The sequence below is a fragment of the Prunus dulcis genome, chromosome 3 (assembly GCF_902201215.1).
Source record: "Prunus dulcis chromosome 3, ALMONDv2, whole genome shotgun sequence".
Lineage (NCBI taxonomy): Eukaryota > Viridiplantae > Streptophyta > Magnoliopsida > Rosales > Rosaceae > Prunus > Prunus dulcis.
Genome location: NC_047652.1, coordinates 2,653,837 through 2,671,643, shown reverse-complemented (window position 1 = coordinate 2,671,643; position 17,807 = coordinate 2,653,837). Strand labels below are relative to the sequence as shown.

The window sequence follows — 17,807 nt, the reverse complement described above, 5'->3', positions numbered from 1 at the left end:
ATGATTATAAGTAATTAAATTAAAAGTTTTAGTTTCAACCCGTAACCTTGCCGTCTTATCCGACCGGTGAATCTTTCAGAGCCATCTTAAATAGTACTGATCAATTGCATCCCCGTGCAAGTTATGAATAAACTATCAATCTTTTTATAATAAAAGATTAATGTGTATGTGCATAACCTGTGCATAAACTATCAATCTTTTACTTAAACAGATGAAGCAGGTGGTAAAGAGAAATATATCCTGCTACGTACAAAAATATGAAAACAACAAGTGGCAATAATTTAAATATAGAGCGAGATTAGTCACATGGTGGAGCACAAAAGAAGACAACATCAAAGCTATGACTTGGCTAGGCATTGCCAAACTTTGGCATATCGTGACAGCTTCATGTCATATCAGCTCACACCTGTTGGCCATGCAATGGGGTACTCAATTCAATAATGCATTCATTAATAATATTTGCTTCTAAGATTTCATTTTATTTTGGTCCTTCCTTTTTGTCTACAGAATTCTTATTAATGGTCAAATCAAGCCATGAAAGTGAAATATATTTTTGTACTATTTGTGTGTATATATACATGTATATATAGTAAATTCCCATTTCAGACAGAGACAAAGCATGAAATGCTGTTGCTAGCTGCACCCTAATCATCAAAGAAGATGAAAAATTATTGAAGATCTCATTGGATCCCCATGCCGTCCTTCTATGTGAGCACTAGACACCAATCTAATTTTTAAGTTTTCAACATCATGTTACCTATATTTTGCATGCTCCCTCTGTCAGCTATTGTCAGCTATAGGTTTTTGGAATGACTTATGCAAGAGCAAGAACAGCTATTGCTTTTAGGCTTCCAAAGAAAAACTTGCTTGTAATTGGCATATGATTTCCTCTCGTAATAAGTGATCACGTGTTAAACACAATATATCTCTTCTTCTCATAATAACTAATCACATGTTAAGCACGATACGATTCATCAATTTATCAATTTTCTCTCATAATATGTGATCACGTTTTCCCTCTCATAATGAGATGATATATAATAGTGTTCAAGAAAAAGAGTGTATATAGTAACGGACTTTTAGTTTGGCAAATCTGGGCTATAGCCTAGGTGGCTTCTTTTTTCCAGCCAAAAAAATAAAATACTAGCTCACTTAGGGATGGACCTTTAGTTTGGCAAACCTGGTCTATAGCCAAGGTGGCTTCTTTTTTCCAGTCAAAAAAATAAAATCCTAGCTCACCCAATTTGAATAACCTAACCTCATTTATTTCTCCTCTTTGCATAACATGTAGTCAATAAAAAGAGAGGGAGGGAAGAACTCACACACAGCACAACAAAAGAAAAAAAAAAATTATAAATAACTCACACACACATCATGTAGAGAAGAAAAGAAAATATATAGCACCACCCTACCCTTGCATGTAGAGAGAAAAAAAAATGCTCTTGTTGCTGCCGCACTTACTTTCAAGTCTTAATTCAAGTGAACCAAGTTTCTATATTCATCATGTAATCTTCTTTCAATTTCTTGATGCTTTAATTTGAGGATTTATTTGGAGTTTATGAAGTATCAATTAGGATTTACAATTGACATTTATGAATTATCAATTAGGATTTGCAATTGAGGCATCAGTTTCAGTTTATGAATTATCAAATAGGATTTGTAACTGATTTTATTGTTCTTGCTGTTTTTTTTTTTTTTTTTTTTTTTTGTCATCAATGAAATCACATGGTATTTTTGAGTTTTCTATTTACTTAATACCTAAATTTAGCCCATCCTATTTTAAAATCCTGAATCCGTCCCTAAGTGTATAGATTCATGCAAGTTTCTCTCCTTGCATGGATGGCCTGCTAAAATTTTCTTCTGCTTTTGATTCCCAAACCAGTCAGATCGCAGCACCCAAGATGCTTAATGCATTGATAATTTTATAAAGCGATCTTTACACTTCATGCGCATTTAAGCCCAATTAAAAACATTGACATAAAGTAACTCCAAACTCTTCAATGGGCTATCCTACGGTACGAGTAAAGTCTTCACTTGTAACTGAGAATGCCAAGTGCCAAACTTGCTTGCACCCCCCAAATTCTGACCGCTGGAAATTTATGTTGGTTTCTGACTTATCTTGACCAGGATTTTATATGCTTGATTTTCTTGCCTCCACCACTGAATAATTCTACACACAAAAATATCCCACTATTCATGCTTGAAATGAGATGCATACGGTTTTGTGCCCAATGCTATTGCAAACACCGATCTGTTTGGTTGCAAAGAAATCACATGCAAGAAAACAGAGAAAATTCAGAAATCAATCTACTCCAAACCTCAAACTAAGATTTTGAGACTTAATTAAGTCATCTCCTTTCTTTTCCCGTACAATATAATTCCCACAATAACAAATCCTACAAAAGCCTGCAACCATCAAACTTTATATGAATCTACATTTCCAGGAAATAAATTGTTCATTTCCTTTACACGGAGAGAGAAAGAGAGAGAGAATAAAATAAAATATTTTTCATAACGTACAAAACGAAACAGCAAAAGGGTGACATTTTTTTTTTTTTTTTTTTAATTTTCAAGAGATTCAAAGTTGATGAGATTTGACAAAGAGAACAAGTACTTCTTCTACATGAAAAGGGTTCGAGGCCGATCTGATCCAGCAACAGAAGGGTAGCTGGAAAGAGAAACTCCCAGTGGGATGGCGAAAGAAGTCTCCATGAAAATCCTCTGGTGGAAGGTCTCCAAGCTCGCGCCAGCTTCCATTAGGTCCTTCATCATGTTCTTGTAAGACTCCTTGAGCTTCTTCAACATGCACAAGTACTGAAGCTTCAGCCACCTCATCCTGATCCTCTTGAGCATTTTAACAAACACAAGTCCCCGCTTCGGCTTCGGTCCGCCGAGGCGGGCAACGGGCAGTTTCCGGCTGCGGCGGAGAGGAAAACCGCGCCTCACCAGCGGCTGATTTTGGCGGTGGAGATCATGATCTTGAGCCATGTGTTTGTGTTTGGGGTGTGAAGAAGGTGAGAGAGAGAGAGAGAGAGAGAGAGAGAGAGGAACAGAGAGAAGGGAGGATATAGTGATAAAATTTTATATAAGTTACAAAAAAAAGAAGAGAAAGTTGACCAAATGAGAACAAAAGCATCACGCTTTGAGACAAAAGCATCACGCTTTGAGTGGGGTATATTGGGGCATGTGGGGCCCTCAAATTGATTAATTAAGGTTTGAGATTTGGAAATCATAACTGTGGATGTGGAGAAACCTGCTTAATTTAAAGGGGATGATCAGATTCACATCATAACTTCCATAATTATGAGGATTGATACTGACCATTAGATCGGATTAATGAATGACTAGAACAACATGCATAGTAGACTTTGTTTTATGAGGTCAGAAGTTTAGGGTTTAGTCTCCCTTTTGATTGTTTTTCAGAAAGTGATGAAATTCTACGTGCAGTTAGTGAAATTTACCTGCAACACAGCAAGGGGGATCTGTACTCATTTCGCTCGATTTCTCTGTACGAGAGTGTTGAGTCACAAGAAAAGATCGCGTTACATGCAAGTTCATATAATTCAACTCAAATATATGTACATATATACTTTACAAACATGCAATGTTCTAAATTTCCAAACAAGAGAAAAATAGAGCGTGGAAAATTGAAAATATATAAATACTAGTATGGATAGAGAAATTTTATTTAAATAGTAGTGTGGATAGGGTTGAAGATCAATTGAACAAGTATTTTTATTTTATTTTATTTTTTAACTTTTGGATTCGTAATTTGACCAAAGCTCTTAAATGTCAAAAGCGTACACACACAAATATATACGTAGTCAGGTAGGTGGTGAAGTTGAGTTCATATATATATATATATATGATTGGTAAATTCCAATTCCCAATTCCAATACTATCCACAAGCATAGCTTCCATATAAATAAAAATATTGTTGGATTTGGACTTTGTCTCACGTTGGTTTGGTGAACTTTGAGTTGTTCTTTTGTACTTTATTATATGTCATCTTGCGCCTCATACTTACTCAAGAGTGTTTTCACATTTTTATATTATAAAGTATAAATAAAAATCAAATTTGACATTGAAGAAGAATATAAAACAAATTTTTTATTTTTTTTAAAAAAAACTTTTTAAAAAATTAATTAATCAACTTCCTTGTATAATAATGTGTATTACTTCCATGCACTAATTTTAAAAGCAACCTCCTAATAATACAATTAGTCTTACGTAGGTGATGACTGTGGTCTGTAGTATCATTATCAAATTCCGGCTCTATTTTATGCGGAAAATACTTCTCTTCTTATTATGTAAGTAGGAGCAGGGACGGAGTCACTCCTAGGCTAGGAGTGGCCTTGGCGCCCCCAATTTTTTTACCACCCCCTCTACTATATTATATACACTTAATAATAATATATTAGACATGATTATATACACTTAATAATTGACAACTTATAATTTAAGTTAACGGTCTCTTTAAAATAAATTAAATATGATTAAGTTTGAAATATTTTACTCTAACATGTAAGTTTTAAATAACATGTATTTGATATACTGTATTTTCTACATTCGTATGAATAACAGTGTGACATGTGTGTATAAATTTTTCTTTTTGTGTTTATATATATATGTCAAATTGTGATGTGCAAGAATGAGTATCTCCTTACAGGGAAAGAGGTAAGCAGTATCCATTTTATATTGCAGCTCTCACTTCAAAATAAAAGGGGAAGATTCTCTTATTATTATATGTGCCTCTTCATCTGTGTTTTTTCTTTTTATTGTACTAAACCATGTGGCATATAATAATTTAGATTAATCAAATGACCCTAGGCTTTCTAAATTATTCTCATCAAACTAACTCAATCTTTATTATAAAAAGATTTATAAAAATAAATAAATTAAAAACTAAGTCAAGTTTTATTTTTTATGTTGGGTTTTTGGGCATAGATTTGAGCTCTAAATCAAACTTAGCCCATGTTATTCGCTTCCCTAAAAAAAAGGTTTGGGTTCTTTAGGCTGCCACTTTTGGAGCCCAAATTGGTTTTCCTTGATCATTTTGTTCATGTGGGTTTTATATAAACAAAAAAAATTTACCAAAAAATAAAAAGATTGTAAAAAGTTATTTCGACGCCTGAGAGATTCGAACTCTCGCGGGGAAACCCCATGTACTTAGCAGGCACACGCCTTAACCACTCGGCCAAAGCGTCGTTGTTGTTAACGTCTCTGAAAACACTTAATTTAACTGCTTCGTAAGGCACGTGCACATGGAACACAACAATGATTCTTATATCAATGTCCAAATCTACACGCTAGGATCCTCGTTTTGATGCCTTGACCTGCACATTATCTATTCTATTGAGTGTTTCATTTGTTACATTAATTGATCTCTCGATCATTTTTTAGAAGACTTAACAACTAGACGTTAGATTATTAGAAAATTGAAAAACGTGACGCATGCATACTGCAAATGCCTGTTAAGTCTTCCCTTCCACCAATTCAGCTGTGAAGTTTCTTAACTAATCGGGTATCAGTTGGATTGGCCCCGGCTTTTGGTGTTGTGCTCCTGTTTTCAAGCCCTCACAGTACCCGTGTGTGTGAGTTTCCCCCCTCCCCTTTCCTAACTTTGGCCAAAAAATAAAAGTTTCTTTTACTGCACACAATAAATTACAGGATGTGCTGCATTTGCATATCAAATTGGGGATATTTTTGCATATCTAAAGACGAGCTTTATTGATTAACCAAAAGACACATCAATGTGGAACTGAACAAGGCCCTCTCTAGCCAAAGCATACATGTATTTGTTATATCTCATTTTCATGACAGACAATTATAAAAGAGGCATAATGTGATTGAATTTATTGCTTAGGTAAGTTCTCAAGTTTCGATTTTGCAACAACAATGGAACGTATTCACATAATCAGGGCCTACCCATAACAATTCAAAAGCCCTTCAACTTTACACAAGAGGCTGATTAATAAGTTAAAACAAAGCAAGCGACTATGCTCTCGTTGATCTTTGCCCAGAAGAACACCACCCATTGCAATGGCGGCTGTTCAAACTGCTAAAACTCACATGGAAGCTAAGGATCTAGCACTGCTCCACCTCACAGCAACTGGACTTCTCACCAGATGCCTGCCATCCGTCCACTCAATCGAACCATATCTCTCCCCGCCATCGTACCCAACACCTCTTTTGAATGTAACCTCATAACTCTGGGTCTGATTTTCTGCACTGAACACCAGCTTTCTTGGCTCAACACTGATCTCCACACCAGCTGGAGCATTCACTGTCACCTCATAAACCGCATCAGCGTCTCCCCCAACATTCGTGGCGATTCTCTTATACTTAATCAGCCCTTGATCCGAACTCAAAACCACTGAAAACGAAGGGTAATTTAGATCACCAGGGCTAGCCAAACTGTTTCTTGTGCACACATCGGAACCAGTCGGCTTCCCCACAAATACAGCTATTTGCCTTGGACTGTACCCAATTGAGCACAAAAACGCCACATAGTCGTTGACATTGAGATCATAAATTAACCCAGGATTAAGAGCTCTGTTAGGATCAACATGCCCTGCTCCATGAACAAAAGGAGTTGACTCTTCCCCAGTTCCAAGGTCCTTAATTTTCTTCCCGGCATTGTCCAAAGTGTAAGCCGTTGTAATCAGAGCAGATTTTATAGCAGCAATCGACCAATTCGGGAAAGCCTTTCGAAGCAGAGCAGCAATGCCACTCACATGTGGGCAAGACATGGATGTGCCTGAAATGATATTGAACTCAACTCTTCTAGGATCGATGTCCAAATCAGTGGGGGCAGTAGCCCCAGTCCAACCAGCCAAAATGTTCACCCCAGGAGCAATCACATCTGGCTTGAGAATCTCTGGTGTGAGAGAGTTTGGTCCTCGGCTCGAAAAAGCTGCGACCTGTGGAGAAGATGGCGAAGACCCAATTACAGTTCCGCGAAACACAATGGTGGCTGTTGGGTATTGGCTCAATCTGATGTACTCTCTTATCTGATTAGCAGCGATCTCACCCACCTCTGTTGCAGGTATGAGGTGACCATCAGCAAGAAGCTCTTCTCCACTCTCCTCTGTATTGGCCAATATCATCCCAAGCCCACCTGCAAGCTTCACCGCGCCTCCCTTTGCCACTCTCGCATTTCCTCCGCGATCACACACCACAATCTTCCCTTGAACTTTCGATGGCTGAAGAGCCCCTTCATAACAGTACCGACTTCCACAGTCTCCACCATACACTAACGGAAGCTTGTAGTCCACAAGAGGCTCGCCGGAGTACAACGAAACCCCACTAATAACCCGATTGTCGCCGAGAACAACGTCGGCCGGGAACTCTCTGTCAATGGTGGATGCACCCACTGTTAAAATCCACGGAGCTATGTTGGTGGCGGTAAATGGATTAGGTCCAGAATTCCCAGCCGAGGCAGAAACAAGAACACCATGCTGGGCAGCCCCAAAAGCTCCGATGGCTATGGAGTCTCGATCGTACGGCGGAGCATTACCGCTGGCTCCGACAGAGAGCGAGATGATATCAACACCGTCAGCAATGGCTTGATCCATTGCGGCCAAGATGTCAGAATCGAAACACCCAAAAGACCAGCAGATTTTATAGACGGCGATTCTGGCCTTGGTGGCCATTCCTCTGGCATCGCCTTGAGCATACGAAAAGAAGCTGGCGTTAGCGACGACGGCGCCCGCGGCGGTGGAGGCCGTGTGGGTCCCGTGGCCTTCGGTGTCTCTCGGCGACTTCGCCTCCGTCGTCTCGTCCATCAACCTTCCGATGTGGGATTCGTAGCCGTTGAAATAGGCGCGAGCGCCGATAATCTTGCGGTTGCAGGCGGAGGAAGGGAAGTCCGCGGTGGTGACGCACGTGCCCTTCCATCGGGTCGGGACCGGGCCGATACCCGAGTCCGAGAAGCTGGGGCGCTCGGGCCAGATCCCGGTGTCGAGGACGCCGATAACGACGTCGTCGGCGTAGTCGGAGTTGGGCCAGAGGCCGAAGGAGTCGGCGAGGCCCAGGAAGTTTGGGGTGTGAGTTGTGTGGAGCTGACGTGGCTGGTCAGGCGTGACGGAGAGTACGGACGGGTGGCTGAGGAGCTGTGTGGCCTGAGAGGAAGTGAGGGTGGCGGAGAAGCCGTGGACGGAGCGGTCGTAGGTGTAGAGGAGCTTGGTGGGGTGAGGGGAAGGGAGATTTTGGATGATGGAGGTGTACCAGCTCCGGTGGGAGGAGAAGAGGGAGGGCTTCTGGGATTTGGACACGTGGACGATGAAGGTTTTTGGGCGGTCGGACAGATCGGGCGGGATTGAGAGTGTTGCAGGAAGGAGAAGAGAAAGGAGGAAGAGGAAGAGGGAGAGAGTGGAAGTGGCCATGAGTGTTGTGTTTGGTTCCTGAGAAACTGGAGGAATCAACAAATGGTTTGTTTGGCTGGTTTTTTTAAGCCCACTTGTCTCTCCACAAATTTTTTTGGCCTTAATTTGTGCATGAATTTTGGTCAGGTTCATCCGATTAATAAGAGCCCAAGGGAAAATAAATATTTATGGGATTTAATCAAAGAATATTTTATTTTATTGGATAAAATATTTTATGGGTGTTTCTTGTTATGTGGGGATTTTTGGACCAATAATAATGGACAATATGAATGATAGGTTTAAGGAATGTACATCGGTTCGAAACTAATACAATTTAGTTAATTCACGTACAATACAATATAGATTGGATTGTAAATTTTTTCAATCCGATCCAATCATATTAGATGTTTAAATTTATTCTGATAATTGAATTGGATTGAATTGGATGATCGGTTTTGATAATAAAAAAAGAATATAATGAAATATTAAACATTTATCTTTAAGTTTAATCTAATCAAACATATTAATAGATGTAAATGTAAAATATAAATGAAATACTAGAAAAAATTACTTTGATTATATCATATATTAAACATAACTTCATTAAATGACTTAAAATATTCATAATATTTCCAACTACAAATACCTACAAGAGTAAAATAAATATAAAATTAATTATATTGAATTGGATTCTCATAAATAAATTCGTTATCTAATCCAAATTCAATCATGTTGGTTTTGAAAATTACAGATTCAAATCAATTCACCAAATTATCAAAATTGAAATAAAACTGGATCCCTAACGAATTGAATTGAATCTTGTACGCGCCGCTTATAGTACAAAATGTGGGACCAAGAGGTTTAAGGGGTAGATGGCAACCAATTGGTAAATGACAAATCAATGAATGTGGGCTTTTGAAGAAAACGACATGAAATGGGTGGATAATCAAGTGGAGTGGTCCGTGCCTATGGGACTGGGCAATGGTATGGGTTCGATTTTATTCTACGCATCTACGAATTCAAACAAAAATGCCCATCTACGACAAGACAAGCTTTGTGAGAATAACAGCCATAATTTAGCAAAATTCCCATCTACTCAAGTAATCTTCGTGTATCAAAAGAGTTGGGGTACTCTCAAACTATGAGGACTTTCAACTCTTAGAACAAATAACTTGCTCTATTATTTTCATGTTCAATAGGTATTCATTTGGCTTCGTGTGCTAATGAGGTTTAGAGTTCTAGACCTCGATGGCATATAAGTTACGGTGTTTCGTGTTCTAAAGGGGTTTTTTTTTTTTAATTTTTGCGCTTCACCACATTAATAAAAACAACAATAGTTATTAAGAATTCGGATTCTATTTATTATTTGTTTGTTTGTTTGTTTTTTTCATTTTAATGACAGACAATGATAAATAGTTGATAGGAAGGTTTGCTTCTTACAATGATTTTGTTAACCATTCATTCATGTTTGTGAGACTCACACATCAAAGATCAAGGACTTTTAAGTGTACAAGTGAAATACAGCTCCAATTCATTAATGATGATAGTTTTGTTTGCTACAATTTCTTATGGCATGCATTTCAACACGCAACCAAGGGGAAGTTTCCTAACTACATTATTTCCTACATTTTTTTTTGTCTCATATTCACACAATTTCTGACACAAAAAGGGAGTGGGGTTGTGAGGAAGTTGATCTATATTCAATCAAATCATGTGAAGTCGGGATACGAATTTGAAACCTGAATATATCATAAGTGTATTTGGTATTTATAAACCAAATCTTATGAGGCGATTCGAATTTAAAATCTAAATATGGCTGAATTAAGATTTAATTTCACTTAATTTTTCATTATCTCCTAACTATACTATTCAATGGTGTTTCCAATGCTTCCAGCAACTCTGCTATATGCTTTTTGGAAACAAATTTAACACATCCATATTCATATAATGCCAAGTGGACCTCCTACCAAAAAAAAGAAGAAAAGATTTAAGTGGAGTTTGGTGGGTGACGCTTAGATCCACTTTTCATGTGTATGCATCACGCATGAGTGCTCTTCCATGCTTTCTTCTCCTTTCAAAGCAAGGCACATCTCTCTTCCTCACTCATTCATTTCTCTCGCTATCACTAATTTCAGAAGAAGAAGAAGAAGAAGAATATTAAAAACTGAGCACATGAAATGGTCCCTGTGGCTGAAACCACAAATTTTGTATTTTGGGTCAATCTTAAATTAGGCGCAGACCACAAAACGTGGACCAGCTCATGGGCTTGTGGTTTAGCCCAGTAAAAGCAAATAACCAATGCCTAGCCAAATCCAATTTTAGGCATATGCCCAGGCTCAATTTCAGGCTGGAACAGTTATTTATTATTATTATTATTATTATTTTGTGCGTGTGGATAAAACCTATATTATATTTTAATCTAATCTAAACTACGTGAAGGGGAGTTTGAATTCGTGTGTAGACGCAGAGTGGAGAGCACATCTAGACTTTCTCCTTAAGCCATCCACACTCGTCGCGTTTCTTCTCCGCAATATTTTTAGCATTTTAATCTTAAATTTATATTGATAATTGAAGCCATGTTAATTGCGAGGCAAGAGAGGGCTGTGGATTGTGGAGGAAGGTACATATTCCTCTGGTTGAAAAGACTTTAAGGCACAAGATATTTTGGGGTTAAAAACAGAAAACCACACCCAAGTCAACGAAAATCCTTCAAAACTAATCTCCAATGATCTTATTGAGATGAAGACAAGAAAGAATGAATCATGTGACTATTTAAATACCACATTAAACAAGAGATCAATGATTGAGTCTAGACATAAACTACACACAAGTGCAAGATATTAGATATATCTTATTGTGGAATTAGGTAAATGAGCCTAAAATAATTGAGCAAGCTAGGCTTATAATTGGTGCAAGAGTTTAGATGCTAATTAGATGCTAATTAGGGTGGTTTCTACTGCTGGTGTTTTTCTCACAAGTTAGCCACCATTTTCCAAAGAAAAAGACACTTGATTTCGTCTTTTCTTTTTTTATAAAATTTTTCTGTCAGTCTGGTTGGTGAGCGCATCTAATAATTTTGACCTCCTCCATTAGAAATTAGTGAGCAATTTGGATATGCTAATTGTTGCTATGATGTATGTGTTTGGAGCGATAAAGTATTATTTCGAGCCACTTAATCTATTATTCTGAAAGAGCAATGTACTAGGGTTGGGCTTTCACACGTGGACAATCCGCTCCGATATTATAAAGAAAATTGAGATTCCACCCCAAAATTAATTGGCAATGGGATGAGTAGCTCAATTCCTTATAAGTTCTTACAAGGTTTTCTAACTTTTCAATTTGGAACTCTCTATCTTCACACAATGAATGTACTAGACCGATAATGTGAAAATGCGTTTGCACAATCCGAAGAGAAGAAAAACCGCCCTGCATAAACTGCACCCTGAAAATCAATTGCCAAGCTGTGTATACTGCTTTACACGTTTTGGATTGGAGCTACAAGCAGGAATCGAGTAAAATTGTGCTGTTAATCAATGATTGAGAGTTAGAGATACTGAAGAATATATATTGATGTGCCATTATTTAATCAAACCCTGAGCCTCTGAGGCCTGAATATATATTGTGGGCAGGGCAGCCATTCATGCAATGCAATGCACCAGATCCGATTCCCATAGGCATCAATCCATAGCCTTCTAAATCCAGCAGAGACTCCACGCAACAGAATTAAGACAAGCACTGCTGTCTGTCTCGCACTGATTCTCATGTTCACTATCTTATTAGTTGTCAATGCATTTTTGAGATTTTCTATTTAAACTCCGTATTTTTCTTTGTTCATCTTAATACTTAAATCATTAAGCTGTAAGTTTTATTATTGTGTAAAAAAAATAAAAAAAGTCATCCAACTTAATACTTATGAGACCCTTTATGAGTGTCTTACTATTTTCATCAATTTTATTAACTTTCTTGATCACGTAGGATAATTGGTACATTGTCTCACTTCCGTTTTTGGCCACCATTTTTACTCTTAATTTTCCTCCTCACACCAATCTTTTTCATCCTAGGCATATACAATATCTTCTTCCTTTTTTGGCTAAGCGCGTGCGTGATATTTTTGATATTTTTAAATTAAATATTTCATTTACGGGTTCTTACTAATTATACTATGTCATATTTCTCACGTTTGAAGAATTCTCATAATTTATCGGAGCAATTGAGCACTGAGGGGATTATCAAAAGTAGGTTTGTACTACAATTATAGTGTGTTTATCATTTGAAATCACAGAAGAAGAATGAGAAAAAAAAAAATTTGGAAGGGAACAATCTAAATAAGGCGTTGTCTAAAATTGAAATCAGAATGAGGTTGATTGCAAGTGAAAAAGAAAACACAAGTCCAATCCTATGGCATTTTCAATGTTATAGAAAAAGTTGTAGATCAGTAGGTGATCACTTCTTCACAAGTCCTTATTTTAGAAATTCGATGGCCATGCATGTAGGTTCCACATTTCTCTTGATTCCTTTGCAGAATGATCCTTCCATTCTCATTAGTTAGTTATATATGCCTAGAAATTCTTGCCAAAACAAGATCATCTTTAATGGTTCTGAATCACTCCAGAACATAATTAGTTGGCTAGCCAAGATCACCATTAAATTTTACAAATATTTATTTCATACCAAATTGGTAAAATCTAAACTCTTTAATCTAAATTGTTGGAAGATTGTATTTCTAGGGGTCAGGCTGTTATGTCCCCCGGTGTTCGTTTTGACACTATTCAATAAATTTTCCTTATTCCGTCAAGGTTTCTTATAATCTTAAATTGAAGAGTTGAACTGTATTTTTTTAATTTTGAACCAGAATGCATTAGTGATATTAAATCTCATGAATTGCTAAAAAATAAAATAAAATAAAAGCTCATTAATCATGACAGCTAAAAAATGTGCAAGAAAGAAAAAGCTTTGATCAGAAAGAGAGATTGAATTTCTAGCAACAGAAGGAACAAAAAAGAATGAAGAGGAAAAGAAAAAGGCTCTGTATTCAATACTAAGTACAACCTAAGTTAAACATCTACCCTTAAAAATTAAATTTCTCCTTTTGTTTTTTCCTTTCTGGGTTTTTATTTTCAGCAAATGAAATTGTAAATTTGCCAAACTTCTTCCCACTTTGATTCTTATTCCCATAGTTCCAACACCGCCAGATCAATCTCAACCAGTGAGAGTTGGAAAGCAACTCTCAGACCTTTTAAGCCCCTTGCCATTGATCTTTGTTGGGCTAGTTGGAGTTGATCTCAAAACCCTTGGAGAATCCAAACTGCGCCTAAGAATCTGCCTCATGGCAGATATCAAGTGAACCGTTGGGTCTGGAGGGGGCCCTGACGCCTTAAACTTCTTGCAGAAGTTCATGTGGGTAGCCATGGCTTCTTCTGTGCTTATAAGCCTCTCAGACCTCACAATCTCATCTTTGATGGCCTCTGCACACAACCCACATATCCAATGGCCCTGATATCGTTCCCGAACATGTTGAATGTAGGCCGGGGTGCATTCCTCCGACAGGCCGCAGCAGTCACATTTAACAAACTCGATTTCGATTTGAGCAATGAGTTTTGTGGCTTGCGGTTGTTGGGTTTCTGGGGCTGGTGGCAGAACCATTGGGTCGCTGAGAATAGTTGCAGACAATGCCATTACAAACCCTGCAAACAATACAAACAATCCAAACAAGATTGCCAAAATCATGAGTACTCTGACTGCAAATGGAATTGGTTGATGGCAAGAAGCAAAATCTTGTGTTCTTTTTTTATGCTGCTCTGTTTGGTGAGGAAAAACGGAAAGCTTAAGTGTCTACTTGGTTGTCACAAAAACAGAAAACTGAAATTATTTATGTTTCTTAATGTTGACAACGACAAAAGAAGCACATAAATTTGTGTTTGTGTGTGTGGGTTTTAGGTTGTACAGTTACACTTCCCGAAAGAAAACAGAATTATGGTTTGGATAACAAAGGGATGAGCTTCTTAGCAAAACCTAAAAAAAAACACAGAGGTGAGCTGGAAACCGCATTTGGAACAAGCTGTACTTCCAACCGTGCTCTTCAATTAGCTTTGTTGGTTGTAAAAAATTATCAAAAGATATAAAATATAAAAATTTTGGGTTCTGAAATAAATAAAAAAACACCTCTTTTCTTTGGAAATCAATCCAATCAGACCCTTTACTTTTGTGAAACTCCACTATCTTTCAAAAGTGAGAACAGAGCAGAAGCACAAAAACAAGTCAAGAGAATTACCAGTAGAAGAAGCAGATCAAAATTGAATCCCAACGTTTTTGTTTTGTTTTTGTTTATAGCTTTTTCTCTCAACTTTCTGCTAATTTGGGTTTGTTTATGCGTATCCTTTATCGCTCTTTCTCCCAAGCTCCTTCTTCCACCTTCTCTTCCGCAGCAAAGAAAATGTCAGACATGAAAACCATTTCCAAGAAGTCTTCAAACCTCCAAACAAGCCCTTTTCTAGCTTTCTCAAACTTGCCAAAGCTAGCTCCTCCCTGATGATCAAGACTCAAACTTTGATCTCTTTTCTTCTTTTGTCTATGTTTTCTGCAAGAACCCAACTCTTGTTCCGAGCAAAGAAAGAGATTGCTTTTTGTTTCTCCTACACAAAATCTGCTATTAAATCATATGTGAATAGTAGAGAACTAGAGATGTAGAGAGAAAAACACATACACTTTCTAGAGAGTAGAGAGAGAAGACCCAATGATTGAAGGCTTAAGGGGCTGGACTACAAGCCCACAAAGTATAATCCACGTCAGCGACATTTGCTGTCCCGGTATTCTGACCGTTGATTATTGGATTGCCAGCTAAGCATTATCATGTTTTCAGACTATTCTTCTTTCCTTAGCCAATATGTGCTGTTTGAAGGCTTTTCTAATTTCTTTCCTGCTATTTCAAACCAATAAATGGCATCCACGTGTAAATTAAAAACGTGTAAGCGATTGTCTGCTTCCTTCCACAAGTCTTTTTTTTATAAATTAATTAATTTTTCCAGGTTTTCTGCTAGACTCTCCAGAAGTCTTTCCAAATCAAATTACTGCAAAGCTTTCGTACTGTCTGCGTACAAAACACAGCCTAATTAGGTCTTCCAGGCTTACACTACTTTTGGTCATTTCAAATTTGAGCTAACAAACAATTTTGTTTTCAGACTGTCTGTTTCTTCACTATGGGGAGATAAATGAGTAATTAGCATGTGAGGGGTGGGATGGGAAGTCAGAGATTAGTTTTAGATACCTAACTAATATAAATTTTTAAAATAAAACTTAGAGAAGATGTAGAGTTAGAGTCGGAACTCTGTTACGCTATCGGAATTATAAAGCCGTACGTATTTTCCTCACAGTAACAAGAAGAAGTACAAGTCTAGACTATAAGGTTTAGTGATTAATCCTACATCGAAATAAATCCTACGTGACAGTAAAATTGAAATCTATTAGATATTCATTCAAAAAGAAAAAAAATATTAAACTAGGGTATGATATATAGTGTATTGAAATGGAAACTTAGATTTATTTTTTTTATTTTTTTTATTTTGATGTGGTTGATGGCTGGCCTTTAGATCTACTGAAGTTAAAATAATAAAGATAAAAAGTAAGATCATTGCAATTCCCTTTATATAATTTCTAATTAACAATTTATAGAAACAACATGAAAATGAATATGCGATGTTAAATTGTACAAATCTTATCGTGAGACTTATATCTATTCAGTATTGATTCATATATGTTTATGATTTACAACCATCCATTTGCGCGTGAGCTATCACGTGTCTAAATTGTAAGTGAATAAGAATTAAGAGGTGGGGCTTTTGAATATGATGTGCACAGTGATATAATCACGCCTTTAATTATTGGAGTTTCACATTTAACAGAAGTGCATCTTACGCAACCCCCTCTTTAGTCCCCACTCCCTTAATTTTTGAAGCACGAGGGTATACCTATATTACCTGGTTGGCCCTTATTCATGATCAATTTGACAATCTGATTGTTTTGGTAATCAAAGACCAACCAATCGCGATCAAAATTACATCTAATTTTGCTTTCACAATAATGAATGGACCAAGCTCTGCCAAACCTCAAAATTTTTTAAAAGAGACTCGTGAAATTATTGCTGATATCGATCACGAAAGAGAACTTCTTCTTTTTTCTTTTTTCTTTTTTTTCCTTTTTCCCAAGTGATTATTATTATGACACCTTGCAAGAATAGATAGGCAACCCACCAAATGATCTGTTCCTATCACAAAACACAAGGACCTTATTTGTTGCTCCTCTTAATGCCTCATTTGAAGCACACAGAGGAACTGCATCTGCATGCATGTCCACAAGTATGCATGCATGCTTCACATGCTAGCATAGGACAATTTGGCATCAATATACATTTATCCAAAGTAGGAAGTATATGTATCTTTGAATGAATATCTAAACGAATAAATAAACGCTTTGAATGATTGAAATACAATATAGAATAAAAAGAAATATTAGATTGGGCATCAACATATGTGATGTCTAGCTAGCTGTCTGGGTTTTGTTGAATGGGCAACCAGAGCCAATTGCCTTGGCATCCATAATTATCCAAGACATACAACGAAATATTCTTGTGGGTGACGTGGTGACTAATTGAAAGGAAATTCTGACATGGCATCTGAGTCACTACTTACGTGTTGCACACTAATCAGGTTGGTTAAATTATCCAAGTGGGTCATTAACATCATTTTAATTGCCCTTTTTTTCTTCTTTCTTTTTGATTTCTCATCATTTTACCATTCTAATTGTTTTTTTTGTTTTTTGCATGAATTTTTTAAATATTTATTTGAGTTCTATGATTGTCTAAAATATGTCAAAAGGGTGTCTTAGTCTTCACTGCTTGCAGATAATACTCTTGTGAATTTTCTTTTTCCTTTCTTCATCCTTTTGCTTTTCTTTTGCGAATAAAAAATTTGTTTTTGGATGATACTTGACCTTACCATAATCTTTGATTAAAAAGAAAAGCAAATGATACTAGTATTAGCTATAAGATGCTGAAATAGGAATGACACCTAGCCTATTGTTTTTTTGTTTGATTTAGAATTTCTGCTTTCAACAACAAAACAAATAAACTTGGCCATCCATCCTTTTACAAAATTACAAGGAGGCATATGAGTATTTTTTTTAAAGGTAAGTGACCTTTTTCTTCCGTCGTCGAAATCAAATTTCATTAATATAGGAAGCTAAAGCCGATTACAACACAAAATGCATACAGTATTTTGATACTCGTTTATAAATGCATGAAGGAGGCTAGAAAGTCAAAAGTATAATAGGAAGAAAAACTATGCATCAGTAAAATAAAAGAAATAAAACTCCCATAATGTGGTTTCATTGCATCACCATCATCCCACAAAAAGTCATTAGCCTTTAAGTTTTCTTTCGGCGTGTTTG

General features: G+C 36.9%; 3 protein-coding genes and 1 non-coding gene across 4 annotated transcripts; all 4 read right to left on the bottom strand.

Annotated features, from left to right (window-relative positions):
- Positions 1-2,308: 2,308 nt before the first annotated feature.
- Positions 2,309-3,045, bottom strand: LOC117622582. Its single transcript, XM_034353314.1, has one exon. It carries the CDS (start codon positions 2,986-2,988, stop codon positions 2,620-2,622), a length of 369 nt encoding a protein of 122 aa, XP_034209205.1. The 5' UTR covers positions 2,989-3,045; the 3' UTR covers positions 2,309-2,619.
- A 2,080-nt stretch (positions 3,046-5,125) lies between these two features.
- TRNAS-GCU lies at positions 5,126-5,207 on the bottom strand. The gene has a single exon. It is a non-coding gene; the product is annotated as a tRNA-Ser (tRNA).
- Positions 5,208-5,830: 623 nt separating this feature from the next.
- Positions 5,831-8,663, bottom strand: LOC117621546 (subtilisin-like protease SBT1.4). Its single transcript, XM_034352094.1, has one exon. The coding sequence runs from the start codon at positions 8,517-8,519 to the stop codon at positions 6,069-6,071; it is 2,451 nt and encodes an 816-aa protein (XP_034207985.1). The 5' UTR covers positions 8,520-8,663; the 3' UTR covers positions 5,831-6,068.
- Positions 8,664-13,318: 4,655 nt separating this feature from the next.
- On the bottom strand, positions 13,319-15,093 carry LOC117623431. Its single transcript, XM_034354409.1, has 2 exons — positions 14,638-15,093; positions 13,319-14,050 (listed from the first exon to the last, which is right to left on the bottom strand). The coding sequence occupies exon 2, from the start codon at positions 14,040-14,042 to the stop codon at positions 13,566-13,568; it is 477 nt and encodes a 158-aa protein (XP_034210300.1). The 5' UTR covers positions 14,043-14,050; positions 14,638-15,093; the 3' UTR covers positions 13,319-13,565.
- Between the last annotated feature and the right edge of the window lie 2,714 nt (positions 15,094-17,807).